This window comes from Coturnix japonica, chromosome 13 (assembly GCF_054131305.1).
Source record: "Coturnix japonica strain WE chromosome 13, WE-NBRP24, whole genome shotgun sequence".
NCBI lineage: Eukaryota > Metazoa > Chordata > Aves > Galliformes > Phasianidae > Coturnix > Coturnix japonica.
Genome location: NC_140675.1, coordinates 16,362,408 through 16,390,189, shown reverse-complemented (window position 1 = coordinate 16,390,189; position 27,782 = coordinate 16,362,408). Strand labels below are relative to the sequence as shown.

Here is a 27,782-nt window from a genome sequence, read left to right as displayed (position 1 = left end):
AGTTTGAATACAGTATGAGACTTGTTTGAGCAGATTGGCTGAAGGCACACTGAGGTTGTTTGCATGTCTGTTTCTTTGCTAAGTGGCAGTAGTTACAGCTTAATCTGCTTTTCTAGTGGTGAAACAAGATTGGGAGAGGCTGTGAGATGGTGCTGTGCGCTGTCAGTGCTTCTGGTGGGTTGTTTTGAGTGCTTGGCACTTCTGTTCCCTTTGGTGAGCAATGGCTGGGCTGTCGGGGATGTAAGAGCAGGCAGCCTTAGCAGCTGCAGGCAGGAGTGCTGGTAGTGGCTTGTGAGAGTGATCTAAAAAGGCCATTTCTTCCCTCGCCCTGAGCTCTGAAACTGGGCCAGAATCTGCTCCTTAGAACCGAGCTTCTGAAAAGTTTGATTGAACACACCCTGCACTTTCCAGCTTCAGTGGAAGGTGGCAGAACTCAAGCATGATGTCTTTGTTTCTAAGTTCAAAGAACAACGTTTCCTATCTCTTGCCTGTTGCTACCTCCAGCCTGTTTCCCCTTGTTGCTTCAGTGCTTGGTATTTTAATTGTTCCGTGATAACCCAAAGATTTTTTCGTCATTAGAGCTTCATGCTGAGCATTTCTCCTGGCTGGGCCTCATGCTCTGCCTGCAGCCCTTTGCCTGGAGGCTTCCTTCACAGCCCATTCATTTCCTGAAGCATTGTCCACGCTATACTTTGTTTCCTCTGCGTGAACAACAAATAACCACGTAACTGCTGTCAGCATGAAGAAGGAAATATGGTTAAATCTATTGGTGTTTTTTCCCATTTCTGAGCACTTGACTTCTTAAACTCTTATGTGTTATTGTATTTTTTTAAAGTAATAAATAGACAAGCCATTATAACTTTCTATATGTGTGAGTTACCGTAGTGTGTATTATTTACACTTATTCACATATTTCTTATGTGACCTGTGTATGTCAAACTCTTATATCCTTCTTTCTTCAGTATTATTATTGTATAAATGCATTTTAAAAACAACAGAGGGAGGAAGGGAGTATTTCTTGTGCTTTAGTTTACCCTTCCTCTGTGCTCCTTGGACTTTAAGGTGCTTCCTGGGAAATTCCCTGAGTTGAAATGGGAAGCACTGAGGGACAAATACTGCATAGTTCTCCTTCCTTTGTTAGCATATGTAGGAACATTCCTACCTCACTTGGCTGATTAGGGGTTAGTTCTGCTTGTCTTGTTCTGTTTTAACAGTTATTTTTGCTTTGCTTCAAGATTAAAAGGAAATGTAGGTGTTGTAAAACGGTGATGAGAAATATTGCTTGTACGTTTGTACCTACATTGTCTTAGTGACGAAAGACAGCTGTGGTGCCTGTAGTAGTGGCAGGGCAGTGTGTTAATTGTTCTGTTCTTCTTTTAGGTACATGTATCATGTCTTGACTAAAAACACAACAGTGACAGACCACAACCGCAATCTCCTGGTGGAGACTATTCGTTCTATAACAGAGATCCTTATATGGGGGGACCAGAATGACAGCTCAGTGTTTGAGTAAGTATTTGCAGGCAGCCTTAGCTCTGGCTGTGGAGCATGATGAACTATGCAGATTCCTAGTTTTCAAAGATAAACTTTTCCAAGGCAATTTCCTACTGATGATCGTGAAAATAGCCTGTCCTGTAGTCGAGAGCTAAGCAGGATCACATCCTTGTGTTATGAAACAGAATTTGCTTCTGTTAATGAGAGTTCCAAGTTCAGAGCTCCTTTTACAAGCTGTTTCTGACTCTTGTCTTTTGACATAGGTACAAAAGTCAAACCTATTAGTGCTCAGATTTACTCACTGCCTCTTTTAAAATGAAATGATGTTCATTTGTTCATTCTAGTTTCTATGATGCTCCTAAGAGATACCTTGTTCTAGCTATAATATACAACATTTTAATCCTTGTAAAATAGTGTGCTAGTAAAAATAACTTGGGAAGGGGTACTGATTCTTCCTATCTGTATGGCAGCTTCATGAAATTTCTTCCCATGTTCTCTTCTGGAGGGAATCTTAGAGATAAGCAGCTTTTAATGCAAATAAAAGCCTAAGAAGAAACTAAACAACGGAAAAAGAAAAAACATAGATACGTATTTATGATGTCCTGCTAGGAAAGAGACCATCGTTGACTGTTTAAGTGTCCAAGGTTTTAAGGGTTTTGAAGATAAAGCTTTGCACCATATTCTTGCACAAATATAGAATATGCTGTTTGTCCAGTTTGTTTAGAATTATCTCTGATGTTAGGAAAATCATGTTCTTGTCAATACAGCAAGTGACCTTATTGTACCTCTTTATTTTAGCTTCTTCTTGGAGAAGAATATGTTTGTTTTCTTCCTGAACATCTTGCGCCAGAAGTCCGGCCGTTACGTGTGTGTGCAGCTGTTGCAGACTCTGAACATCCTTTTTGAGAACATCAGTCATGAAACATCACTGTGTAAGGGCACGTTTAGGAGCTGTTCAGGATTAAATGATCAAAATCTGATTTAATGTTCTTTAATTTAATAAAATGTAGTCCTAGTGCCCCTTCAGAACAGTCTCTGTGAATTCCTAATATTCTTTTTAGTTAAACACTATTGAAAATGTTGCAGTTTAACTCCAACTTGCCTCTTAATGTAAATTTTTGTTAATACAGTAGTTGTTTGGTACTGCTGAAACATTTTATATGTTTAAAGGTGTTCTTTAGGTCAGCAGATTAGTCATGGTCTGAAATGTTTCCCTTGATGCTGCAGATTCTGCAGCAGAACTCTGTCATCTAATTTGTACTGGAACTGTTCTCCCACTGCTGGGGCTGGCATTCAGCCCACTGTGTTTACTTTGGTGCTTTCAGAACCAGAGAGGAGAGAGAATTAATTATTGGTTAAAAGTATTCCATGACTAACGAGAAGAGGAAGTCATGTGAAGGCCTTTGAAAGGATATAATTTTGTGGGGGAAGAATTCTGTATGTGTGTTGTTACGAGTGTTACTCAGTACTAAACTGAGGAGGAATGGTCTCAGTTAACTGGTGTTCTTGGGAGTGAAGACATCTGCAGGTGAACAGTAAACCACTGTTCCTGCATGCAGCCATCACTAGGGTGATGTTTTTATCTTGAAGCACTGGGTAGCTTGTTGCTAGCTGGTGTGTTAAGTGCTGCTAGTTACATACTGATTCCTTTAGATTCATTCCTGTAATGTCTCTTATTTTTCAGACTACTTGCTGTCCAATAATTATGTGAATTCTATTATTGTCCATAAATTTGACTTTTCTGATGAGGAGATTATGGCATATTATATATCATTTTTGAAAACTCTTTCCCTGAAACTCAACAATCATACTGTGCATTTCTTTTACAATGAGGTAAGTAATAAATGCGGTTGTTATATAATGATTAGAGGACTTTAATTAAAAAAAAACAAAACTGAAAAAACCTGAAGGTAGTTAGGCACATTTTCTATTCAGTCTTCTGTCTAAGCTTGTCCAACTTACTTAGAATCATCTCTAATCATACTAAAATCATCTTCTCATTAAATGTAGCAAGTGACTGACATCTCTTTATTTTAGCATTTTCTTGGAGAGGAAAACATTTGTTTTCTTGAACATCTTGTGTCAGAAGCCTAAGCTTGTCTAATGCATTATTTGTCCTGAATTTGTTTTAGTCTCAGTAATTGAGAATGAAGTTATGAGGATCTCTGCAGAAATGTAGTGAAACAGGTTCCTAAGATCTGTAAGGTAGTGTTACACTGGACCGCTTGAGCAGTTCTGAAGTCAGCTTTGTTGAGAATTCAGCTTGTTTGTGCCTTGTTTTCTGTTCCTCCACTTGATTTTAAGAGGCTTAGTCAAAGTCTGAAAAAAGCTGATTAATCAAAGGCTGCAGATGAAATGAGCTTATCCTTGCTTCATGCTGGGTTTTGCCAGAAGAGGGCATTAAAGCTCTGAAAGTGCTTTAATGAACTAACATAGAAACCTCTTGATGCTCAAAGCAGTTTATTTTAATTCAGAGCTACAGAGCCTGTGCATTACGAAATAATTTCAGTTACTTAAGTTGAATATTGAAGTATTTGAGTAATGCACAGGAAGCGTTTTCCAACAAATTCCAACAAATATATCATCTGTGTTTTGGTTAATTTGTTATGCTTTATTTTCTCTTGTTGCAGCACACGAATGACTTCGCTTTGTACACAGAAGCCATTAAATTTTTTAACCACCCAGAAAGCATGGTCAGGATTGCTGTTAGGACTATAACTTTAAATGTCTACAAAGGTATGCTTTCCATATCTAAAGAAAAGGCATGCGTACAAAAAAACTTCATTCATTGTAATTTAAGTTGTCTAAGGGGTTTGTTTTGTTTTGTGGGATTTGAAACTTCACCACGTTGATGTGCCTCAGATACATTTTGATTTTTATGAAACAGAACCCTAAACCTTTAGTGTGTACTTGTAAATAATACTATCTCATGTGAAACTAGTTGAAAAAACATTGTGTAAGAGTACCAAGCTTTCAGGAGGAGCTTCAGTTTATCTTCCACTAGGGATTGTGGTATGACTGAATTTAAAAACAAAAGAAAATTGAGAATATAAAGTATGTTGGTGTTTTTTTAAATTTACTTATGAATTTGAGTTTTATTGTACGTGAAGCAGTGACCTTACTGGTGGCATCACTTCCATTCAAAGTGCTTTAGAATGTGACTGTAGGATTCCTAGGTAAAGCAGCCACTCAAGTGTGAAGAAACAGGCCTAAACCGTTTCTAGAGGTGCCCAATGGAAGTCAGGATGCTGCAGTAGCCAATTATTGTACTGGGCGTTCCAGTTGGGCGTAAGGAAAATGACTGCATTGTGAGAATAGGTGAATTATGAACAATTTACTTTGCAAATAGCATCTATAGCAGGCGGGTTCTTTGTAGCATTCACTGCTAGAGACATTTTTTCTGTTGGACATTGAGGAAGAGGTACCTGGTACTTGTTTCCTACTTATCAGCTGTAAACTCAAATGTGTGTTCACAGAGCAGAGTGCAGGTTTTGTATCCTATTAGTGTGCATTTACATGACTAAATGCTTTTATGATAAAAAATATACTTCTCTAGAATTTTGGTTGAATGCTGTAGCAATGTGGAGGTTACAGTAGTAAAACAACTCAGATATTCAGGGTTCATAACTTTCTGACTCTCCATTTGCATATGTTCTGATCTAACTCCTACGCTGTATCTTTTAGTTTAGATGCTTTGTGCTTTAGCTTCTTAAATCCTTTTGGAGGATGTCACTATCCCGGTTCCTAATCCTGTTAACTGTTGTCTGTTTCTTTTGCCCTTCCTTCACTGATGATTCCTGTGTTCCTTAATGCAGTGTCATGTAAGTCTAACTGGCTTGACTTTTCAGCATTACTGCTTTATTCTTCCGCATTATTTTCTCTTCTTTTTTTTTTTAAGGAATGTGCTAAAAACTTTCTGAATTCCACTAGATTTATTTGCCTTTAGACATGTAAATATATCAATATGAGGCTCTTTCAAGCCAATTAAGAATTGACGTGATGCTTTTGTAGATGTCCATTTCATGCATAAGATCATCTCAGGTATATACTCATGTGAAAAGCTGGCATGTAATCAAAATTCGGAAGATTCTTTGTTGTATTCATTTTAAAAAAATCTTTAAAAAAGGAGTAGAAGCTGATTTTTCTTTCTTACAATTTCTCTGCAGTGGACAACCAACCTATGCTGCATTACATTAGAGATAAAACTGCGGTCCCTTATTTCTCCAACCTTGTCTGGTTTATTGGAAGCCATGTGATTGAACTGGATAACTGTGTGCAGACTGATGAAGAGTAAGCTTTTTAAAATGTCATTTATTAAATGCTTTTCCCAGGCATTGATGCTCACCTCACATCATCATTTAACAACCTGCTTTTTCTTCATCTTTGTTTGAATTTTGCTGAACTTAATAGGAATTCAGAAGACAGGGATGGTATTTTGTGCTTCTTAGTTTTAGTAACTCTTTTGTGTTTCTCTGAGTGCTATCCCAGCAGAACAGCTCTCAGAAAAAGATTCTCTGGGAGAAAAAAAAATAGCTGGAAAGATGAACTTTATTTAATATGGGAACTGTAAGCAGTGAAATTCCCACATCGTGCACCACTATCAACTGTGGAAATGTTTTATTGCTTCAGGTTAAATAACCAGAGATAAACTAAGGTTGCTTGCTTTACTCCCCACTCACAGTGGGTGATTGTTTCATACTTCCTTAAAGTCAAAAGGTAGGTGTGTAATAAAATAGATGTGTTTTGATTTTTTTTGAAAGAAAACCTTTTTTTTTTATGATTGATTACTGAGAAGATTCTGGCAGTAGGAAGCAAAGTTTGTTAAAAGTACTACTTCTGGAAACTGGGGAAAAGACTTTATATGTGCTTCTTAGAGAAAATATATACCTGAATGCTGTTTGGTAACTGTATTAGATATGAAAACATCTGTTTTAGGCTGTCAGTCTGCACAGGGCAATTAATAGGTCATGAATTATTAAAGTAATTAAGTTTTAAAAATTTTTACTTAACTGAGACTTTATCTGCTCTGTTTTCCAGACACAGGAATAGGGGCAAGCTGAGTGACCTGGTAGCAGAACATCTTGACCATTTGCATTACCTTAATGATATACTTATCATTAATTGTGAATTTTTAAATGATGTGCTGACGGACCACCTACTTAATAGGCTCTTTCTACCCCTCTATGTGTATTCATTAGTAAATCAAGATAAGGTAAGTGAATAAATGCAAATTTATAAGTTGTAAAGGAATTGTTTCCTTTCAGTATGAATAACAGTTTGTTAATCAGATGCATGCCTTGGTAGGGTTCATACTGTTGATTCTTATGTTTATATGTTGAATCAAATAAGGACTGTAGGGGGAGGAGGTAGGCTATGTTTTGTTCATCATTATTTAGTTGATCTATTAAAATGTCTGTCAATATTGTTTTTTATTTATACATAATACTTCATTATTTCCAAATAGCTAATTCTTTAATGAGTGTTAGCGGAAAAAACTCCTTGTGAAGGAATGGTTGAGTAGGGAATGCCAACTTAATTCTGGGGTGTTTATCTGTTGCAGTGTTATTAAAGGGGCTCTGACTGATAACAAGCAGGAGCCATTTTTAAGCTTGTAGACTGTGAGGTATTCTTAACTGGAGAGTCTTCATTTGAAATTGTTTACCAAAAAGTAAATTTTAAATAGCACCATCGCTAATGGATATTTTGTGATAGAGTATGAAACAACATAGCATTGAAAATTTTGTTTAAATAAAATCTTAATCAGTGTCAGTGCTTCAATTTTATGGAAATAAATTGTTTTCCATAACTTCTTTTTCTTAGGGTGGGGAGCGTCCTAAAATAAGCCTCCAAGTTTCTCTCTACCTTCTTTCTCAAGTATGTATTTGAATTATTTTGTCCTATTTCAGAATGTGTTTTACAGTACTGTTATAATTTGTGATATTAATTACCATATTTTCATCTATTTTGACAAAACCATTTTTAAAAAATTGACAAATACTGTTGAGCATTTTTTCCAGTTTTCTTATTAAATATATATATATATATTGCTCATTTTTGCTTAAGACAGAGTGAGTAGCTTTGTAGTCAGTATTCCTCTGGAGATCTTGTAGCACACGGTGACAGCTTTTGGAGCATCTGTTACAGTTTGTGTACAACGCTTGATAAACAGTGCACAGTGGAGTCATGCAACATTTCTGGACAGTATTTGTAAAATTACAGATGAGATTCTCCTAGACATTGTGTTGCAGTTTGAATCTACCTAAATCTGAAATATTCTCTTGAGAAAACAGAGGGGGCATTGATCTGTATCATGGCTTGTGTTTTTCTTTATTAAAACTAGGTAGCTCGGAATGTATCTGTAGAGAGAATTATGTTCTGTTGTGTTTTGAAGCAGATTTCATGCTCTATTAATGTTAACAATTTAATGTTACTGTCTGTGTAAACTGAAGATAACGGTGTTCAACAAGGATGTGAATGAAAGTATGTTCGGTGACTGAAATAGAGAAACCATGTCATGTAATGTGTGTCTAATATTTCTTTCCACCTTTGTTTTAATAGGTTTTTCTTATTATACATTATGCCCCTTTGGTGAACTCATTGGCTGAGGTTATACTTAATGGTGACCTGTCAGTGTTTTCTTCTAAAGCTGAGCAAGATGTTCAGAAAAACTCAGTAAGTGGTCAAGTAATATTTGGATTCTCCTTTTTAGAGGCAAAAATTCTATTTGAAATACCAATAATATCTAGAAAGTAGCTAGAAATGCCAACATCTTGAAACTGGGAAGTTAAGGTGATTGTGTATAGGAGATAAGAGCAGAAAAAATTGTTAAATATGACATGCAGAAAAATGTTCTTCATGTCTTGCAACATTACATTCTTACTTGCCCACATTTCTCTCTTCTGTGGTGGTCAGACATGGCCTATGGAAGACTAAGTCTTCCAGTGCTTTTATAATCCAGCCTGTGTTCAGTTCTGGTTATTGACATTTTTCCAGTGGAGCTGACTGAATGCTTTGAGATAAAGCAATCTCTTATTTGTGTTAGGAAATGTTTGACCTTCTACTAGTTGCATACTGACTGTTATGCGCTACTTGTGCAGAAGCAGCTTTGTTACTAGGAAATTTGTGGTGAAGGGGTGAGATAGTATATGTTGTATAAGGTTTTTTCCTGTTCCGTTTACTGTACAGAGTTGCAAAATATCTGTAGCACGTGTTCGTGTGCTAACATTAATGTGAGGAATATTAGGGATTTCCTTTAAATGTCTGTTCATCTGCTCTCATATTTGTAATGCTGTTCTAGGTTGCTGCTTCTTAATGGTTCTGTGACCTCCTGCTACGCACACTGTGAGCTGTCACACGTGAGCAGCTACCAAATAGGAGGTGACTGGTTTTCTAGCATAGACACTGAGCAAAATTGTACCATAGGTGGAGCTTTGTTGCCAAGCATGGTGGTGCCATGGGTGCAACTGTATTGTTTAGGAAATTCAGTGTATTTCATATTAATGCATTGTTACCAATAGACACTTCCGATTTTGCTGCCTTTATCCTATTTGCGTGCAGTCTTTTATTTGTATTAACTGCTTTACCTGTTAAGCAAAATCCAAAGAAGGGAAATACAGCTTTAAGAACCCTGTACTGTTCAGCTGATCATTTGATTTATTCTTTTTTTCAAAATGGCATCCTTCTTAATGACAAGTCTTTAGGTTATGCCACTTTGAGTACAACTTTCACTGGTTTGGTACAGCTTCTCCAAGGTCTGCTTTCCTGTATTTTGAAACTCATCTGAAATTTAAGTTTTTAATTTTAAAACTTTGTGTGAAGTGTCTTTTATGGAGTTCCAAATGCCTTGATTACAGCTCAAGTGTAAAATCTTAATATTTGTAGGCAAAGTCAAGTATCAGATGTTTCATAAAACCAACAGAAACACTTGAGAGGTCTCTTGAAATTAATAAACAGAAGGGGAAGAAGAGAGTGCAGAAAAGACCCAACTATAAGAATGTTGGTGAAGAAGATGAGGAGGAGAGACAATCTGAAGATACCCAAGATGACTCAGATAAAACAAAAAGCACAGAAGCAAGTTCAAAGGGCGTCAGAACAAGCAGTGAAAATGAAGGTGTGTGCATTAGCAAATGAAAAATGCTGCTTACATTTTGGGTACTTAAATTTACTGTGTACATCTAATTTTGATCTATTAGATGGCTTGGTGTCTTGTTGCAGTAGGTTAACATGGAAATAGTAATTTATTTCACTCTCTTTTGGCTGTGTTTTTTTCTGTGTTAAATCTTTCTATCAGGAGGTGTACTTTTAGTCTGATTGAAAACCATAAAAAAAGTCTGATGCATGTGGGACTGGGTACCTTGTTTGCTCTAATAGTAGAAAGCCATTTACACCCTCTGGGAAACTTCACTTCCCCTGTTAGTGCTCATCAATGTTTTCATGAATTTTTGTTTTTCTAAATGATGCTCTGTGTTTTTTTTCCCTGTGGTTTAGAAAGAGAGGCATTACTGCTATTTATTTATTGAACAGAATAATTGGCATGTTTTCTTTCGTATGTTCTGTGTATGTGTAAATTTCGTATAGCATTAGATTTCATACAGGAATGCAAGCAAGCATTTTGGCTATTATGAAGAAAAATTAGTCTACATTCAGTTATTTAAACTTTTTGAGGCTGTGGCTATGCCTCTTGTAGTTGCATCAGTGTCTTCTAATGCAAAGTGGTAAATGTAAAAGCTCGCAAAAACTGTTTGTTAAAAAAAACACCATTTTTGTTTTATAGAAATAGAGATGGTGATCATGGAGCGATGCAAACTCTCAGAATTGTCCATCTCTGCCGTGACAGAACAGAATACAACAGATGAAGAAAAGAGTGCTGCTGCCTCCGGAAGTGAGATAACAAACTGGAACAGGTATGGAGACTGTACCATCTTGCTGAATTGCTTCTGTATTTGCCTTCCTATAGACTTTCTCATCTCTTATGGGATGTCTCAAATCTGCCTTTAATTAAAGTTACGAGTGTTCTCGTAGAACAATCAGATGGGAGGCAATAGGAAGACAGAATATTAGTTCTCAGTTTGGAATATGATCCAGTTTCTTTGTTAAGGTGGTGCTTTCTTTCACGGCAGTTGTGATACCTAAAGTTGGTAAAGTTGAGTTACAAAGCATTAGCTCGGTAAAAACAGAAACTTAAAAGTTTTCATTCCAGAACTTTCCAAAACCAAACTTTCTAAACCATCACTAGTGCTTAAACGTCGGAGACCAAAACACTTCTGCAATCAAAAGCTTTAACTTTTCCACTTAAATGTTCTTTTCTTTTTCATTTTTCCCTCCTTTAGTCAGTTGTGTGTACAGTTCTTGGCAGCTGGTTTTAGTGTAGCCAACCTTGCTCCAACTGTTAGTGAAAGTTAGTGAAAATTTCCTTCTTGCTCTAGTAGTAGTAAATGCTTTTCAACTCTGCTTAGTACTTGAATTTTAAGATAGGTCTTTTTTTCTTTTTTAATGCAACAATGATTGCAGCTTCTTGAACTTAATTATGTATATGTGCACTTAAGCTGTACAGTGCTTCTGCGTACATATTAAATGTGCTACAAACAAACCCAGTAAGTGTATGAACAGGTAGTTCTCAGAAAAGTGTTATGAAACAATTCCCATAAAAATGTTTGAATTAATGTCAGAATGTAGAATGAGACAATACCGTAATCTGAGTACTTTCAAACAAGTTATATTTTGCTTTAATGCCTGAAAACGTGCATTACTGTAGACTTCTTTCATTAGCTGTGTGTAGAGCAGGATAGTTATTGATTTTCCTGTAAATGTTGTCTTATTCTTGACCATTTCAAAGTTTTTCCTTTCTGCAGGCCATTCCTTGATATGGTCTACAATGCACTGGACTGTGCTGAAGACGATTACTACGCCCTCTTTGTGCTCTGCCTTCTGTATGCAATGTCACACAATAAAGGTAAGCCATTTTCCTAGAGAAAGTAAATGAAATGTGGTCTTAGGTTTGAACAGTCCCATAATGTGTTTAATCATTTTGTTGTTCGTCCTTTTCCGCTTGATAATTTTGCAAGTTGGTTTTGAATTTCTTTGTATTGCTAGTTACTCTCTGCCATCTATGAAACACTTACCTTGAGGCATAGTCCTGTTTTCTAATCTACTTCATTTTCTTCCTGCAAAGGCATTGACCCAGTCAAGCTGGAGAGAATTCAACTTCCCGCTCAACATGCTGAAGAGAGAAATTCGTATAATCATGTACTTGCAGAAAGGCTCATCAGAATAATGAATTATGCTGCACAACCAGGTATCACATTTATTAATATTTGTTTTCTTTGCAAGCTGAAAAGCTACTTAGTCTCTTGTGTGTGAGATGAAAGTGCCTGTTTAACATGCTTTCTGTTGAACAGTAAGTAAATATGGGCTGTGAAAGACAAATACCGTTTTTTCTCAATTGTTGAGTAACCAGAAACTGCATTTCTGCTGAATAGTTGTTCAGATCATGTTTTAAGTTCTGAACTGTTCTCCAAAATTATTTTTTTTCTTAATTTCAACTGTTTTGTCAGATTAGGGATAAAAGGCCACAGTTCCTCTTGCCTACGGTGCCCCTATTAAAACTTTAAATGGGTGGAACCAGTTTCCCCTGCAGCTGATGCACTGTTGTTACCAGTTGCCTGCAGAACGAAATCTAGTGCTTGTTTAGCACACAAGTCTTCTCTGTTGGCTCCCCAGTGGTTGCAGCTTTCTTCAGTCTGTATCCTGCTGTGGTGTGGGGTCATTCATGGTCTGCAGTATTGGTATCTACTGTGATGTGGTTCTCCTTGGGCTGCAGTAGGACCGCATGCTTCATTGAAGGTCTCTTTCATGGGCTGCAGTGCCTGGAGCACCTTGTCCCTGTCCTTCACTGGCCTTTGTGTCACATTTTTTTTTTGGTCACATTTTTCTCAAATTCTATGTTTCTAATTTTTTAATAATTTTACTGAAAATATAAACTTAAACTCTCAATACATTCTTTCCTTTTGACCTCTCTGGATTTTTTCATCCAGGCTTTACCTAAATCCTCTGGATGTAAAGAAGGCCTGTGCTTTACTTGTATGCTGTATACAAAGCATCATTTCATCTTGTACCCATGCCAGCCAACTGATTCTCCCCTGATCCTAGTGTAATTCAACCTGTGTTTCCAATTAACTGAGGTGTTTGGTTTCAATGGCTTTTGCAGTGAAGTATATCTATTACCTTCTTATTGCATGGTTCTGTTTTTACCTAATAACTCTTCTCATTTACATCTTGCAGCCATCCACACTATACATCAGCATCAGCAACCACCCTTGTCAGGCAGGGTGTGTTTGACAGGTGCTGCTGTTTCTTATATTGAAATTCTCTTTTCATAGATGGAAAAATCCGTTTGGCAACCCTAGAACTTGGCTGCCTCTTGCTGAAGCAGCTTGTGTTTTCTAAAAGTGGCAGCATAATAAAAGATGTTCATCTTGCATGCCTTGAGGTTAGTATTTTTAATTCACATTGCTACTTTTAGCATTACTTGTTTGCATCTTGCTGTATAGTTTCACAAACGTTTTGTCTTTTATTGTAATAAGCTTAGTGTGAAACTTGAGCCTCTAGTCTTCCATTGGTGATTCCATGCAGTGAAAGAAGCAATAAATACTCTGTATGCAATTCTCAAGTCTGCTGTTACCTTACTAATTAACTCTGAAAAGTTAGTTTCATTTTTCTCTCGGATGATTGTAAGTTAACCATCTCAGCAATGTGAAGAGAAGTACTTTTGAAACAAACAAGCTCAGCTGAGCTGTAAGAGCTAGAAGTGCTGTATCAAATTCTGAGCTGAAGGCTGTACGTATGGGGATATTAGTTGTTTTCTCTGTTTGAGGTTCTGGGTGCATTTGTTTTAATGTTACTTTTGATTAAATGTTCTTTTTTTACTCCCTGAAACATTTTCTATTTTCTAGGGTGCAAGGGAAGAAAGCGTTCATCTCCTTCGCCGTTTCTATAAGGTAAATATGCAGAGGGTCGTAAGAAACAAATCTTTACATGTGGATTTAAAATAAATTCTGTAGACCAATCTCATTCCCCAAAAAAGCACTATATATTCATTACAGAGAAGGAAGTGTTTTGTTAGATGGTTTCTCTCCTTCCTACATTTCCCATAGCCCACTTCACAAAAGAGGTTTGAGAAGTCCCCATAGGCTTCTGCATCAGAGGACAAATGAGTAGTCATGCTTTTGTTGCAGCTGCTGTGCATGTCGTGGAGCATTCATGCCATTAGAAAGTTTCTTGGATTTTTCTAACCACTCTGATATGGAAGATGCCTCTTTTTGGCATTACTTCTTGTTTGTATCTCATCCAAAATGATGATCTGTAATTCTATTTAATCTTGTTTTGAGACCTCTACAGCTTTTTGCTCCTTTTAAATGTCGTAAACAGTGAGCCCTAAACGTGAACTTCTTAGTTACAGATTTACTGTCCCTTACATAGAAGTGTCTAAATTCTCCTCCAATTTGTGCTCAGATTCTCTCGAGGAAGAAGGTGCAGGGTTATTTTTAATTTCCAGTAAGTAAAAAAAAGTTTAAAAAAAGTAATTTGTGGTGTGCTGACCTTGGCCAGCTGCCTGACACCCACCCAGCTGCTCTTGTGCTGCCCTTCCTCTAGGGAGAAAATGAGATGAAAAAACCACATGGGTTCACGTAAAGAGAGACAGATTGTTTAATAATTACAGTCATGGGCAAAACAGATTCAACTTGGGGAAAATTTAACTTACCACTAATTAAGTTGGATTGCATGAAACAAAGACTGATGAAAACAGCACCTTTCCTTCACCTTTTTTTTTCCCTCTCCCTTGCTCCTGGATAGCATTTTGCTTTTCCTTAAATCTCTCTTTTGCAGAGGCACAGCCAGTGTTGCTGTGGGGCCCGGCTATGATGGGGCTGTTGGAGTGCTGGCTGTGGCCAGCCCCAGTTTCCTCCAGAAGTCACCCCTGCTGCTCACCCCTTGCCACCTACACCCACTACACAATTAAATAAAAGCAAACATGTCTCCTTAGCCGTGTTTGTGGATTCATGATGTGTTCATATTTCTTTGGTTTTTGTTTTATGGAAGGGAGAAGAAATTTTTCTGGATATGTTTGAAGATGAATATCGAAGTATGACAGTAAGTGACACCTGTATAAGTCCCTCTGAAAATCTTCCAAACCAGATGCAACACAGAAACAAATATTTATTGAAAACTATTGAATGTAGCTGTTATATCTAGCAATAGAATAGCAGAATGGTTTTGCTCCTCTGAGGAACTGTCTGCACTTGCATAGGTTGTTTGTGTAAAACAACTGTTTATTAAATAAAAAGCACCATCAGCTTCTGGAAGTGGGTATACAAAAATTTCTTCATTCTAGGGACCTACACATTAGATTGATTTTATTATTTATTTATTTATTCTTCAGTTGTTAAACAAAGTCATAATCTTCCTATATTTGAAGCCCTGCAAGGTTTTTCGATGTGGGAACTTCAGCAGTGTGTTAGGGAACAATGTACAAATTTAGAATTTAAAATGGAGATTGCTTGTGAAGAGCTTTAAATAACATGGTTGGTATCAGAAGTTCTCAGAACTCTGTGACGGCTCCTTCCTCTCCATCTGTATGATCATTAATTGTATTTGGAAGAAAAACTGCAAACTTTCACTTTCTGTATAATAATCAGCATTAAAATATTTTTACAGATGAAGCCCATGAATGTGGAGTACTTGATGATGGATGCCTCAATTCTGTTGCCTCCAACGGGAACACCACTGACTGGTATTGATTTTGTGAAAAGATTGCCTTGTGGAGATGTGGAAAGAACGCGAAGAGTAAGTAAGGCCTTTTTCCTTTCATTCATGACGTGTTAATGTCAAAGGCAATGGAAATACAGGTATTTGTTCTCAAAAACTGCTTGATTGGAAGCTCCATCTGTAACATCATAGAAGCTTAGTGAAAGAACTGTGTAGAGCATATAGTATTTCCCTGTCCCAGTGGAGAAGCCTTTTTTCTAATTTCTTGTAGTCTCTTCAGTATGTTCTTGTGTTGGGACTCCAGACACAGAAATTTACATAAAATAACATTTGATTACCCTCATTAATACTTTATTCATTCCTTCACTATCTGATATCTCAGTCTACGATTATATTCTTTTAGTATGAAGCAAACTTGGCTTCCAGTTGTTGTTTTGCTCCGTCAAGAAACACACATAATTCTGTTGAAGAACATTCATCTTGCCCGAAATAATTCAGTGTAGAGATGATGAGAATGAGGAGGGCGATAGCAAAATACTTCATATTTTGACTGACGAGATTTGTAGAGATGATACTGACACAGATAACCACGATAATCAGTTTTGGCCTGCATCCAGCAGTGTCCTGTAAGCTCTGTAGTACTGCTATATCTTAACAGTGCATTACTGCACAATAATGCTGTTTGGAAAGTGCTATTCTATGAGGAGTTTTGCGCTTGTGTAAGTGTATGCAAAAGTATATTCAAGTACTGTTGAAGAAAAAAACAGATTTCCAGTAATCTTTCAAATAATTTTTCTTTCAGTGCTATTTATGAGCCACACAACTGTTGTTAACACAGGAACGTTTTTGATAAAGTACAGTAAATTATCTTGAAAAGTATTGTTGAGAAGCAGGGATGTTTTCATAGAATTTTTTCTGTGAGGTATTGAACAGGACGGTACCCAGAAATTCTTCCTGATGGAAACTACTGTATTAGTTTAATGGAATAAATAAGAATAAATTTAAATTAGTGGAAACTCAGAACATAAATATTCCTGTAAGTTATTTGCAGTGGAAGAGACTTCTTTATCAGCAGAAATTCCCAGAATTGTCCTTTCTTGTCGGTACTCCTTCCCTGAATTTCTCAGAATTCCTATTGCAGCTACTTCTTGTTAAGCTTTGCATTATCTCCTCCTGCTGCTGAATTGCAGTGCCAGTAAGCTGAATTTCTGGAGCGTCTTGTGACAAGCTGCTGGTGCTTAACCTACTAGAATTCTTTTGGCTGACAGTTTAAAATGGACGATGATTCAATTCTGAGCATCCTATGGCATGATTCCAATAAATTTGTCAAGCTTTGTTTTGTTAGCAAGTGAAGAAGTCCCAGTCCCATGCTTTGATCTTATCATGAGCTCTTAGCTTGGAAATCTGATCTCTTTATATTTTCACTTCTTCTTTTTCTGTAGAAAGTCCCTGCAAACAGCAATTATTTTCCATTTAACAGCTTTAGGAGGAGCTGCATTTCTTGCTTCTGACTTCTATAGTGAGACAGTGATATGTCTCTATGTATTGGTACTCCTTTGCATATGGTATGCATATTTAAATGAAAGAATCGGCACAAAGTTTACTTTTTTATGCATAATAGTTTATGGCAGAGAGCTCTTCAAATTTGGTTCTACCTGACTCTGAAAACAGGACAGCCGAAAAAAAATAAGTTATTGGCCTTGGAACTGTTCTGCTGCCACACTGAGATCTACTAAAGTTAGTGGTTATAAAGTCAGATCTCATGCTTTCTGGTTTATATTGCTATTGTAAGCAGATTTGGGCCATAACTTGTAAGATTGTAGTTGCTTTTTCATCTGGCATTCCTGAATTCTTTCATTCTTGTAAAGGTTAATTCCTGATTTTCTTTTCTGCTCTTGTAGATGATTCTACAGTAAATGCAATTACATTTTGGAGATGAGTGACAGTAGTTCTGTGGGGAATGCATGTGAGGATAATTAACACTGTGTAGGAGGGGAAGAGGGTTGTGGGGAAAATAAGTGAAAGGCTGAGTGATGGCTGCCCTTTGAATTAAGTTGTTTTAAAAGGTAAAAAGCCCTGGTGGCTATTACATTAGAGTTAATAAACATGCAAGGATGGTGCTGGTTTTGACTGAATATGGAAACTTGTAAGCCCGGTACCGTCAATTGTTGAAGCATCTGGTAGTAAAACTGTTATTTTAGTCCCAATTTGCTGAAATTAAATTTCAGCAAATTCACAGTACTCTTGAATGCAATCTCCCCAAATGGGAGAGATTATCTCCTATTATAAACTGGCTCTGCTCTTGCTTGTAAGATAATGTTCTTTTTTTTTCTTTTTTCTTTTTTTTTTAATAGATATGGCTTTTGCTCCAATATAATCACGTTCTTCCCCTACTAGATTTCAACAGCATATCAAATTCATTCGTTGTCACATCATATAAGTCAGATACATGAGTTCTCTCTCTTCATCTCTGTTCTGCCAGAAGTTTCTGTAAGCACTGCCAGTATGACAGCTGGCCAAACTTGCTTCTGGCTCACAAGATCCGTAGCCACATTGTCTTTAAAAATACAAAGGGGGTGAAGAGTTCTGCCTCAAAGCAGTTTAGGCAGGTTTTTGTAATGCTTCCTGCAAACTGGGAGTGCTCAGGCACTGCAGCCTTTAGTGAATTCGGTGCTTTTACAGTAAAGCAGCAGCCACTTAACTGTGTGCCACAGGATTCCTATGTAGGAAGTTCTTTTTTTTTAAATAAAAAAGAAGAGAAAAACGGCACCAAGCAGCTGTTAACATTAAATGATTATTTGTGTTTATTATACTGAAAGAACAGTCCTTGTAGTAGAAGAGGTGCTTTTCAGAAAGCGTCTTAATAAAATCACTGCTGTTCTTTGCTGCTTTATCTAGTCTTTGCGTACCATATGGCATGTATTTGTAAATCAAAACAAGAATATAAATTTCACGGCATAGATGTTGAAAGCTCCTTGGGGCTAGTGCAGCTTTCTGAGTGCTTTGCCCTGATGTAGGCCATCTGGGAATATAAAAGTTTATTGAGAATGCTCTGTTACGAGAGGTTGGTGTGTATGAGCACTGCAAATTGAGACTTGGGAATCCCCACTGTCTTCTCTCAAACTTGTTGGGCGTTGTAACTTGACTGACTCCATGGTGTTTTCAGTTCAAAATGTGAGTGTCTGAAGACTGATTGCTGGTCTGGAGCAGATTTTGTAAATGAAATCAGTTTTCAAATTTATTTTTTTTTTAAATGACATAAGTTTTTAGTTTCTGTTTAAGCAGCATTTGTGATGATTTGCATGTCACAGTGCGTGAGCTTTCTAGTGGGTATAAGCTTTGTTGCTTCTAAAAATAAATAACATGCATTGACTTCTGTATACGTTTTTAATTGACTTTTAAATCATGTTAAGTTTTGTTAATTTAAAAGGTAAACATACTGTATGGCAGCAAACTCAGGAGTTGTTAAAGTATCTAACTTTTAAGATTCTGCTAAGGCATGTAATACCGAGTACAGCAATATTTTAATTGTCTTTTTAATTTCTCAAGGCAATCAGAGTTTTCTTTATGCTTCGTTCATTATCATTGCACTTGCAAAGCGAGCCAGAAACCCAGTTACCACTGACAAGGGAGGAGGATCTGATAAAGACAGATGATGTTCTCGACTTGAGTAAGTATTCCCTCAGTTTCCCAAATTGAACCCATTTGGTCTTTCTTTTTATAATATACTCAGCTTTGTCATAATAGATGGAAATTTGTTTATGTACATAGTAACAAAAAGGCAGAGCAATGTATCGAGTGCTTGTATAATTTGCTACCATTACAGCAAACCATGTTGTCAGAAGCAGTTCTGACTTTACCCTTCCACAAACCTTGAAGTCTTTTTCCTACCTGAAGGTTTTAATTTTAATTTTGAAACTTCCATGACTGCTTATTTTGAAAGGAACTCAAACTCCTGAAAAAACTTTCCTGAAAGAACAGTGCATTATACTGTTATAACAATTCTAGGTTGTTACGTTAAAAAAAAAGCCTGTCCAAGTGTTCATTAGTTTTGAATTGCTGAAGGATTAGTAGTATAGAATTAACTCAGTTTCCTGTTTCAGATGAGCTAGATATTTGTTGTCATGTTGACACTCTTCCAGAGGATGAGGTGAAATAATGAATCATAATGAAGAAACTGTAGCATATGGTCCTTCACAGCCTTAAAGTGGAAATAATAGTGTAATGAGGTGTATTATGAGGTGTAAATGAGGTGTATTATGACTAGTGGAAAACCAAAAGGTTCCGATAACAGTTGCCTAATAAATTATGAATGTTCTTTTCTGATATTTGGTAAGCTTTGACAGTAATGCTTTGCCTTCAGTTTCTTTTCACATCTGAAATGAAAAGTTGCTCTGAAAAATCAATCTTCTGATTTCTTTGTCTTAGTAGCTATTGCATGTCTGTAGTCAGGCAGCTTAGGCACTATTTCCATATCTTTTCACCTGTGTTCTTTAGTCTCTACTGTTGCACTGTAACAGTATTAATACTGGACAAAACCACATTTGACAACTTTACTCTTCTTTGTGCATGTGTCATTTCTGCCACAACATTCAGCAACTCTTAATTCCACTGTAAGTTACTTCAGTTCTTGAAAATGTGGCTGGAATTACTATCAACTGATTTAACCCGTAAGAGTTGGATATGCAGGACAATAGTACAATAACTGTAATGTCATGAGGGTGCCCTTTAAAGCTCTATGCATTCTGCGTATCACTAAGAATTATTCATTAGGCTTTCTTTGCAGAAATATAACAAAAACAACTTTTAGAAGAGCTTGTTTGTGTCATTATTGTAGCTTGATGGAGAAGAAAAGTATGGAATCTTCTAAGCTCTTCTATACAACCAGCCTTAGTTTCAAAGCAAAACTTTCAGTTAAATTCCTTGCTCATTAAAACTTAAATAATCTGATACCAGGTTTGGTTTTGTCATGGCTGACTATTCAGTTCCAAAGAATAAGGTACACCTGTAGCATTTGCAGCAAATGCCTATTGGCTTTTGAAAGGACGTGTCTGACACCTGCAGTCTGTTTGAAACTTACCCACCCCGATCCATTTTTCATGTGAACTTCTGTTTTCTAAAGAGAGGCATTTACTGTTCCTCTGAAAACTGTCTGCGTTTCTGGTTAGTGAGAGAGCACCAGAGGGTTCTGGCTCACCAAGTTCCCTTGGCTTTTACATGTTATCAACTTCACTCCCTTCATTTACTTGGCTCTGAAGAGTAAATATAATGTTTGTTACAGTATAATTCTTTTTTGTTGAACAGCTGTGCTTATATATACCTGTACATTCTCACAGAGTTTGTTGGTTTATGCTGTTTCTGTGGCTTTGAAGGAGCATGGCATGTATCCTGTGCATTAAGAGTGACTTCCCTGGAACAAGTTCACCTTGAATCAGAGTGTAATTCCTAGACAAACATCCTTTCTTGCTTAGAAACATTGTCCTATGAAGGAACAGTCTATGGATTGCGTAGTTCCATCAATTGTTTTTCTTATGAAGCTGCTGCTGTTTGTAGCTTCAATGTATTATATTAGCCTCAGATTTAATTTTTATTCTCTTTGTACTATTTGTGCATGAATTAAGATTTCCCCCAAGTACTCTTTGAATTACATTGAATTGTTAAGCTTTTAGCTAGAAAGAAGGTATTTAATTCTAATGGATTGCTGTGGTTGTCTTTCAAGTTTCTTTCAGCCTGCTTTAATATTATGCATACTCAAACTAACACGGTTTCACAGTAATGATTGAGTATAAAGCAGGGTTCCTACCTGGTTGTGTACACCTCAAGGTCATGGATAATAGGAATGAAAGTGTAAATTTGATGAAATAAAGAAAAAGCTTATCCAGATTAGCAAAGGTCAGCTAGGAATTGTCAGCCTCCATTTATGGGACTCTCAGAAGACTTCATCTGTTGTAAAGAATGTGATTCGGTCACTGAAGAATGATAGGTTGGAACTGGAATACATACCTTGAGGTATGGAAGGATCGGGGAAGGGAGGCACTTTGTTTTGGAGATGTGCAGTTTGAAGGGGATTTTAGTGTGATGGCTAAGAGAGGTTCTGATTATACATTCGTATTGAATAATGTGGGTGGGAAAAGATGTAACCTAATTTAATAAATAACAGCAAAAAGGTACAATTTACGGTCAGAACCCATATAATCTTGAAGCTGGAAGTCTTCCAGCAGTCAGAAGAGCCAGGTTTCAGGCTTCTAGAAGTGTAAATCGCATTGGACTGGAGCCTAAGTTTAGAAGGAAGTGTAGGTGTATCTGCATGCAGCAGCACTGGACTCTGTGGTTTTTCAACAAGACTTGAGGCTTCGATTTAGTGAATGAAATCAGCAGTGGTGCAATTCACCCTGAAATAAAATGGAAAGGGGATGAAGGTGATTTAAAAAAAAAAAAAAAAGCGTTATAATATATAATCTATAAGTAACTCCAAACACTTACTTGTATTATAAGGACAAGGCTCAGAGCCATCTGGATATGGTCCTATGCAGCCTGCATGACTGCACCTGGGTGACTCTGCTTTTGAGCAGCAGGGTTAGTCCAGATGACCTCCTGAGGTCCTTCCAATCACATTTGGTGATTTTGTTTTAACATTGTGATATGTGAAACAACCAAAGCCAAGAATCCTGAAGTTCAGTAGCTGTATAACTTTTTTCTTTTTTTCAGATAACAGTGATCTAATTGCTTGTACAGTCATAACAAAGGATGGAGGTCAGGTTCAAAGATTCCTGGCTGTGGATATTTACCAGATGAGTCTGGTTGAGCCAGATGTTGCCAGGCTTGGTTGGGGAGTAGTTAAGTTTGCAGGCCTTTTACAGGTAAGAGGTTTTAATATGGGTATTCTGCATTTTCTCAGATGAAAATCTCAGTTTATGTAGTTAAATACCAATATTAGCTTATGTATTTAAACGGTGTGCCCTGCTTATCTGTTCCTTCTGTTAGTAGTCTTTTCTAGTTTTTGCCTTTTAAATGTTTTTTATGTTTTTTAAATGGTAACTTCTCTAATGTAATATGAGTTATGTCAGTTTGAACGCTGAAGTTGTACAGGACAAGGCTGAGTGCCAGGTGCTTTCCTTAAATGACACAGTAAATGAACTCTCCCAGAGTTCTGACCCTTATACAAGAGTAGAGGATGTGACAGGTTGTTCTTATCTAATTAATTTCAAAAACTTTAAATGTTCGTTATCAGTGTCTCTTACTTTAGCCAATGTTAATATTTACATTTCCTGCAAATTCACTGATGTCCAGAGTCATTAATTGCATTTTAAACTGACTTAATATCTAGGAGTACAAACTTCTTTAGAACTGAATCCAGGACTGCCAACTGGTGTAGTCCTTCTTTTTAACCCAGAAACTGTTATAAGATGCTACCTTTTTAATTAGCTTATTGCCCTCTCTTTCTTTTTAGGATATGCAGGTGACAGGAGTAGAAGATGACAGTAGAGCTCTGAACATTATAATTCATAAACCTGCCTCGAGTCCTCATTCTAAGCCCTTCCCTATTCTTCAAGCCACATTTGTTTTTTCTGATCACATTCGCTGCATTATTGCAAAGCAGCGTCTTGCAAAAGGCCGAATCCAAGCTCGGCGTATGAAAATGCAGAGAATAGCAGGTAAGAAGTTATTTTTTTGAAATGACTTGGAGAAGCAAGACTTATGTCATAGAAAATGACTGTGCTGTAAGGATAGAAAACAAAATTGGGCACAGATAATTGTAAACAAGTATCTAACTTCTAAGCAATGGATTTTATTGGAGTAAAATGTGTTTTGATATGAAAGAAAAAATGTGTGTGTTGGTGTTAATGATACACCACTTGAATGTGGTGATGATAAGCATTCCAAAATGTTAAATAGAATGTCAGTAGCTAGATGTCTGTGATTGGAGGAAATGCTTGAGAAGAGGTAAAGAGTTAATTGGAATAAACAGCAAAGAGTGATTAAAGTATTGCTTGAGTTTATCATTTTATATTTCATTTGCTATATCATTTTACTTTCATCTGTTCATCCCTCTCTGTATTTAAAAGTAACAACAGTTATCAATTGTGATTAATCATAGCTCTCCTGGATCTTCCTGTTCAGCCTTCAAATGAAGTTATGGGTTTTGGACAGAGCTCTGCAGCTACATCCCAGCACCTTCCATTTAGATTTTATGATCATGCACGGCGTGGTAGCAGCGATCCTACGGTGCAACGTTCTGTTTTTGCATCTGTTGACAAAGTTCCAGGTAACATTATCAAGAAATTTTTGCTGTGTTTCAAGATAGATAGAACAAGAAATTCACTTGGAAAATTCCAGCTAGATTCCTTTTTTAAGTTTCATATTTGCTGAAAACGCTATATAACAAAAAACAACTTGTTTTCATGTTTCATAGAAGCTTGACAAATGACTTTTAAATGAGATTGGGTGTCGTTCCTTTCTTTTTACAGTATCAGTACTTACTTGTAAAGAAATCTTAGTATTAGCAATGTGAACATTTAGAAATGCTCTGACAGCTACCAGTTATCATATCAGATGATATGATATATCAGATAACAGTGGTTATCTGTGATAGGTGTGGTAAGTTGGGCTGCTTATTCTGATATTCTGCCTTATAAATGCAAATGTGAGTTTGTAACTCATGGTCATGGGCTTAAAAAAAAGGTCGGAACTCACTACCAGTCATTTCACAAAACAGCATTTCTTCTGAAACATGATTCACAGATTTAAAAAAAAAAAAAAATTAAATTGCTCTACTTAGAAAGCAGGTGATCTGCTGCCTTATGACTGACTCAGAGCTCAGCTTACCTGAGTGAGTCCTGGGAATGGAGGAGAGAAATCATGAAAGTTTTCCAATTGCTGTTCACATTTTTCAAGACAGATGTATGTTGTATGATGGGAATGTATTTCCTTATTTGACATAAGGTTTCCATGGAAGAGGTGTGGTGGGAAAGGTGCCAACATTACTGTTTCAGAGTCAACCTTCTTGTAGATCAGTGTATGTAGCTGTGATGAGTGCCCTCTGCATGTTATAGCAACCAAACCTGCACCCAGTGCTCAAGGTGAGGCAGTACCAGCACAGAGCAGGACAATCCCTTCCCTTGCCTGGCTGGCAGCGCTGGGCCTGGGGCACCCCAGGGTACGGCTACACCTTCTGGCTGCCAGGGCACACTGCTCACTCAGATCCAACTTACCAGAACCCCCATATCACTTTCTGTGGGGCTGCTCCTCCAGCCTCTTGTCCTCCAGTCTGTACATGTAACCAGGATTTTTCCCTGCTGGGCATAGAATCTGACACTTGGTCTAGTTAAACTTCATGGGGCTGCTGATTGTCCAGCTGCCCAGTTAGTCAGGGTCTCCCTGCAAGAAGGCCTCTTGGCCCTTATGGGAGTTAACAGCCCCTCCCAAATTAGTGATGTCTCTGAGCATGTTTGAGATGCATTCAAATCCTGCACCAAGCTCTTTTATAGAAATACTAAAGAGAACTGGCCCTGAAATGGGAAGGGGCCTCTTCTCAGTAATACCTTAGTCATAAATAGTGTGTTCTGTTGAATCAAAAACATGACTATCAGAAAGGAAGCAATTATGTTTGGAACTAATCTTTGTCATAACTTGAGAGCCATGAAGGAGTGACAAAGGCACTTCTAAAAGCATTTGAGCATCATTTTGCTTCCCAGAGCTATGATTAATTCTGTTTGCATTTTCTCTGCAGGTTTTTCCTGAATGACTTTCCTGGTTCTTGTTCAGTACTTGTTGTGTCCTTGTTCAGTAGTGCTTATGTACAGTATTCTGAATGACTGAGACTTACCTTCCACTCTCAATTAAATTACCTTACTCTAGCATGCTCATAAGCCTTTATCTGCGGTTGTATTGCGTGGTGTGAAGGTTTTGCCATTACTACACTCAGTGCTTTGTTGTGATTTGATGTATTTCATCTTTTTTTTTTTTTTGGTGTTTGTTTTTGCAGTATCTTCTTTCTGTCGTCCTGTGCTGAGGTGCTCATATTAGACACTTGTGCTTTCCTTCCATATAATGAACAAAGGAAGGAGAGGGTTGTTCTTTTTTGCCACTCTCATGAAATGCTATTTTACATTGATGTATGTGTAGGATTAAAATGAACTTATTTGTGCTTGCAGTAATGAGAAGTGAATATTCTTGCAGTGCTTGCAGAGGGGTGTGCTAAATGTGTTGTTTTGGGATTCCCCATCTTCAGCAAGAGAGTAGATTTAAATTTCAGTTTTCTGCTCAGCTGCCTTCTGCAGCAGCTGCTCATTCAGCTGCTGTCCAGTGACCCATCGATTCCTTTAGCACAAGTGGCCATGGGTTTAATTTCAACGCTGTCTTCAAAGAAAGGCATTTCTTGCTGTAGTCTTTGTGGTGATCCATTTAGCAAAAAAACACTACCATAGGTGGTTGAGCAAATTCAACTAGGAGTGTTATGTGAGGACAGGAGAGAAAAGGGATGGGAAATTCCAAAGATGGATGGACTGCTGAATGGAGCATACTATTTAGCCATACCTGTGTCTGCTAGATTGTTCAGTTGTTTCCCATAAAAGGCACTTCGAAAAACCACTGAGTCTCCTTGTGGTCTTTCAGAAAGAGGATTGATAATCTTGTGGCATGCAAAACAGACAGTGGTGTGGGCCACTGCATGACCAAGGGCAATGCATTGAGGCAGCTGAGTTTCTTTCCAATGTTAATCCATTCTGAGTTCTGGTCAGCCTAAGGTAGTGTGTGAGGACAATGTCTCTGGAAAAAGACAAAGCACTTATTTCAAATAGTCAAATACTCAGACAGGGGCTTGTGAGGAAGTTTACACAAGATGTTGTCTGAATAGAGTTTAGGGAAGTTCTGGATCTAATGCTGTAGGATACAATTTTGTTTACTCTTTTGCCAAATGTATTTACTGCAATTTGAAATTAATAACTGCTGTGTTTATAGGAATATGAGGGATCCTTCATGAGCTTGTTCTTTAGCTTCCCAGTAGAACTGTCTGCTGTTGCGTCTTGACCCACAACTTTAGAAGTAGTTTGTTTTTATTTTTAATGGAACTGCAAAAAGTCCCATATGGATGCTGTTTTATGAAGGACTGTCCAAAGTATGGATTTATTGTTCTTCCCTGTTAGCTGTGGATTTAGAAAATGTTGAATTTTCAGACAGGGTGAGTGCTTAAGTATTTCTATTTGGGAAACATTCTCATGTGAACATGCTAAGGCAGTTGCTAGAGAAGTTGTCTTAGACATGGTAGTGTTTGAAGTTTGCTTTGGGCTAGAGGGAGTCATCAAGGAGAGAAAAAGTTGTTTTTAAATATTTTGAGCAGTTCAGTCTTCATAGGAAAGAAGAGAACAAAGTTCTCCTTTGTATTTATTGACTGCTTGTTGCTTTGGAGAACTGTCTGAGTAAAACTCTACTTAAGTACTTGAGTTTTTGGTTAACTTTTAGCAGACCATCTAGCATTACTGTGTGTAACCTCAGTGTAACTTAGCTAGAAGATTGTAGAGCATTGATCAATTTGGTTTCTAAAAATAAAGAAAATTATGTTTATGGAATAAAGAGATCCGTACCAAACTATTTTAACTAGAGCAGGTGCCTCCTGGCACAGCTCCTATGTAATTCTTTCAAGTGGTGTTTATCTTGGACATGATGAGTAGTAAGTTAAAGTAGGACAAAAGCTTGGTAAGCTTGGTGAAGTGTCATTCACCCATCTAACATTATGATGCAAGTAGTACAGCAGTTCAGATAGCACTGTGTTTCTGCAAGGGGTTTTGAGTCTGGGTCCTGAATATGAGCATGGGCAGTACAGGGTCAGAAGTCAGACCATACATGAAGCTCAGTTGTTGGTAGAGTAGTGTTTATCAGCTTTTGTCTGCATGCCTTCCTTTCTTCATCTATTTTGGCTTTTTTCCTTGTATTGCAGACTGACAAAATGTGTTGCTGTTAAAAGCTGTACTTTAAAGCTTTCACATGCTTCTTGTAATTTATTTATTTATTTAAATATTTAAATGGTGTTTAACACAGAGATTGGTTGCCAGCTGCAAGGCGTTGGCAAACTCCTCGTACAGAGGATTCTCTATGAAGTGAATCATCCATGCAGTGCCGTGGCAGATTGCCCATTTCAGAGTGGAATAAAGTATTGCTTGGTGCATTTGCACTTCCAGCGCTTGCTACACAGCAAAGACAGCAAGTAGTACATTGTTAGGAAATTCATGGCATTTAAGAGATGACTACAGTAAGTAATTCAGCAAACTGCCAATAAAAGGGAAAATTTGTCATTCATGCTTTCCATGGGAGAGTGAGGAAAGCACTGGAAGCAGCGAACAGCTGTGGATGCCACTTCATCCTCAAATCATACTGAAGGCAAGAAGTTCTCCTGAAGAACTGTTAACAAAGTCTGATGTGATGAGTAAAAGCTTGCATCTTCTAGGAGGACTCAGCCTAAGGAAAACCTCACTGAGAAAATTAAGGGATCCCTATGGGCACATTGTTGTTATTGCAGAAAGTTGCTT

At 37.3% G+C, this 27,782-nt stretch overlaps 1 protein-coding gene across 15 annotated transcripts in view; it reads left to right on the top strand.

Annotated features, from left to right (window-relative positions):
• CLEC16A (C-type lectin domain containing 16A) overlaps positions 1 to 27,782 on the top strand; it is a 48,907-nt gene that overhangs the window by 1,262 nt on the left and 19,863 nt on the right. For 10 of the 15 annotated variants that reach the window (XR_014934092.1, XR_014934091.1, XM_085514742.1 and 7 more), the window contains exons 2-21: positions 1,381 to 1,509; positions 2,293 to 2,426; positions 3,179 to 3,327; positions 4,125 to 4,230; positions 5,661 to 5,784; positions 6,532 to 6,706; positions 7,315 to 7,368; positions 8,053 to 8,166; positions 9,376 to 9,604; positions 10,268 to 10,397; positions 11,346 to 11,446; positions 11,666 to 11,788; positions 12,873 to 12,982; positions 13,446 to 13,490; positions 14,590 to 14,643; positions 15,208 to 15,336; positions 18,808 to 18,928; positions 21,967 to 22,118; positions 22,709 to 22,913; positions 23,357 to 23,524. Coding sequence is in view for 13 of the 15 variants with exons in the window: in XM_085514742.1 (XP_085370868.1) it covers positions 1,381 to 1,509; positions 2,293 to 2,426; positions 3,179 to 3,327; positions 4,125 to 4,230; positions 5,661 to 5,784; positions 6,532 to 6,706; positions 7,315 to 7,368; positions 8,053 to 8,166; positions 9,376 to 9,604; positions 10,268 to 10,397; positions 11,346 to 11,446; positions 11,666 to 11,788; positions 12,873 to 12,982; positions 13,446 to 13,490; positions 14,590 to 14,643; positions 15,208 to 15,336; positions 18,808 to 18,928; positions 21,967 to 22,118; positions 22,709 to 22,913; positions 23,357 to 23,524 (2,552 nt within the window). In the remaining 2 variants the exon portion in view is untranslated. Of the gene's footprint in view, positions 1 to 1,380; positions 1,510 to 2,292; positions 2,427 to 3,178; positions 3,328 to 4,124; positions 4,231 to 5,660; positions 5,785 to 6,531; positions 6,707 to 7,314; positions 7,369 to 8,052; positions 8,167 to 9,375; positions 9,605 to 10,267; positions 10,398 to 11,345; positions 11,447 to 11,665; positions 11,789 to 12,872; positions 12,983 to 13,445; positions 13,491 to 14,589; positions 14,644 to 15,207; positions 15,337 to 18,807; positions 18,929 to 21,966; positions 22,119 to 22,708; positions 22,914 to 23,356; positions 23,525 to 27,782 lie in introns of those variants that run through there. The other 5 variants (XM_015877133.3, XM_032447562.2, XM_085514738.1 and 2 more) reach the window with 3 other exon arrangements.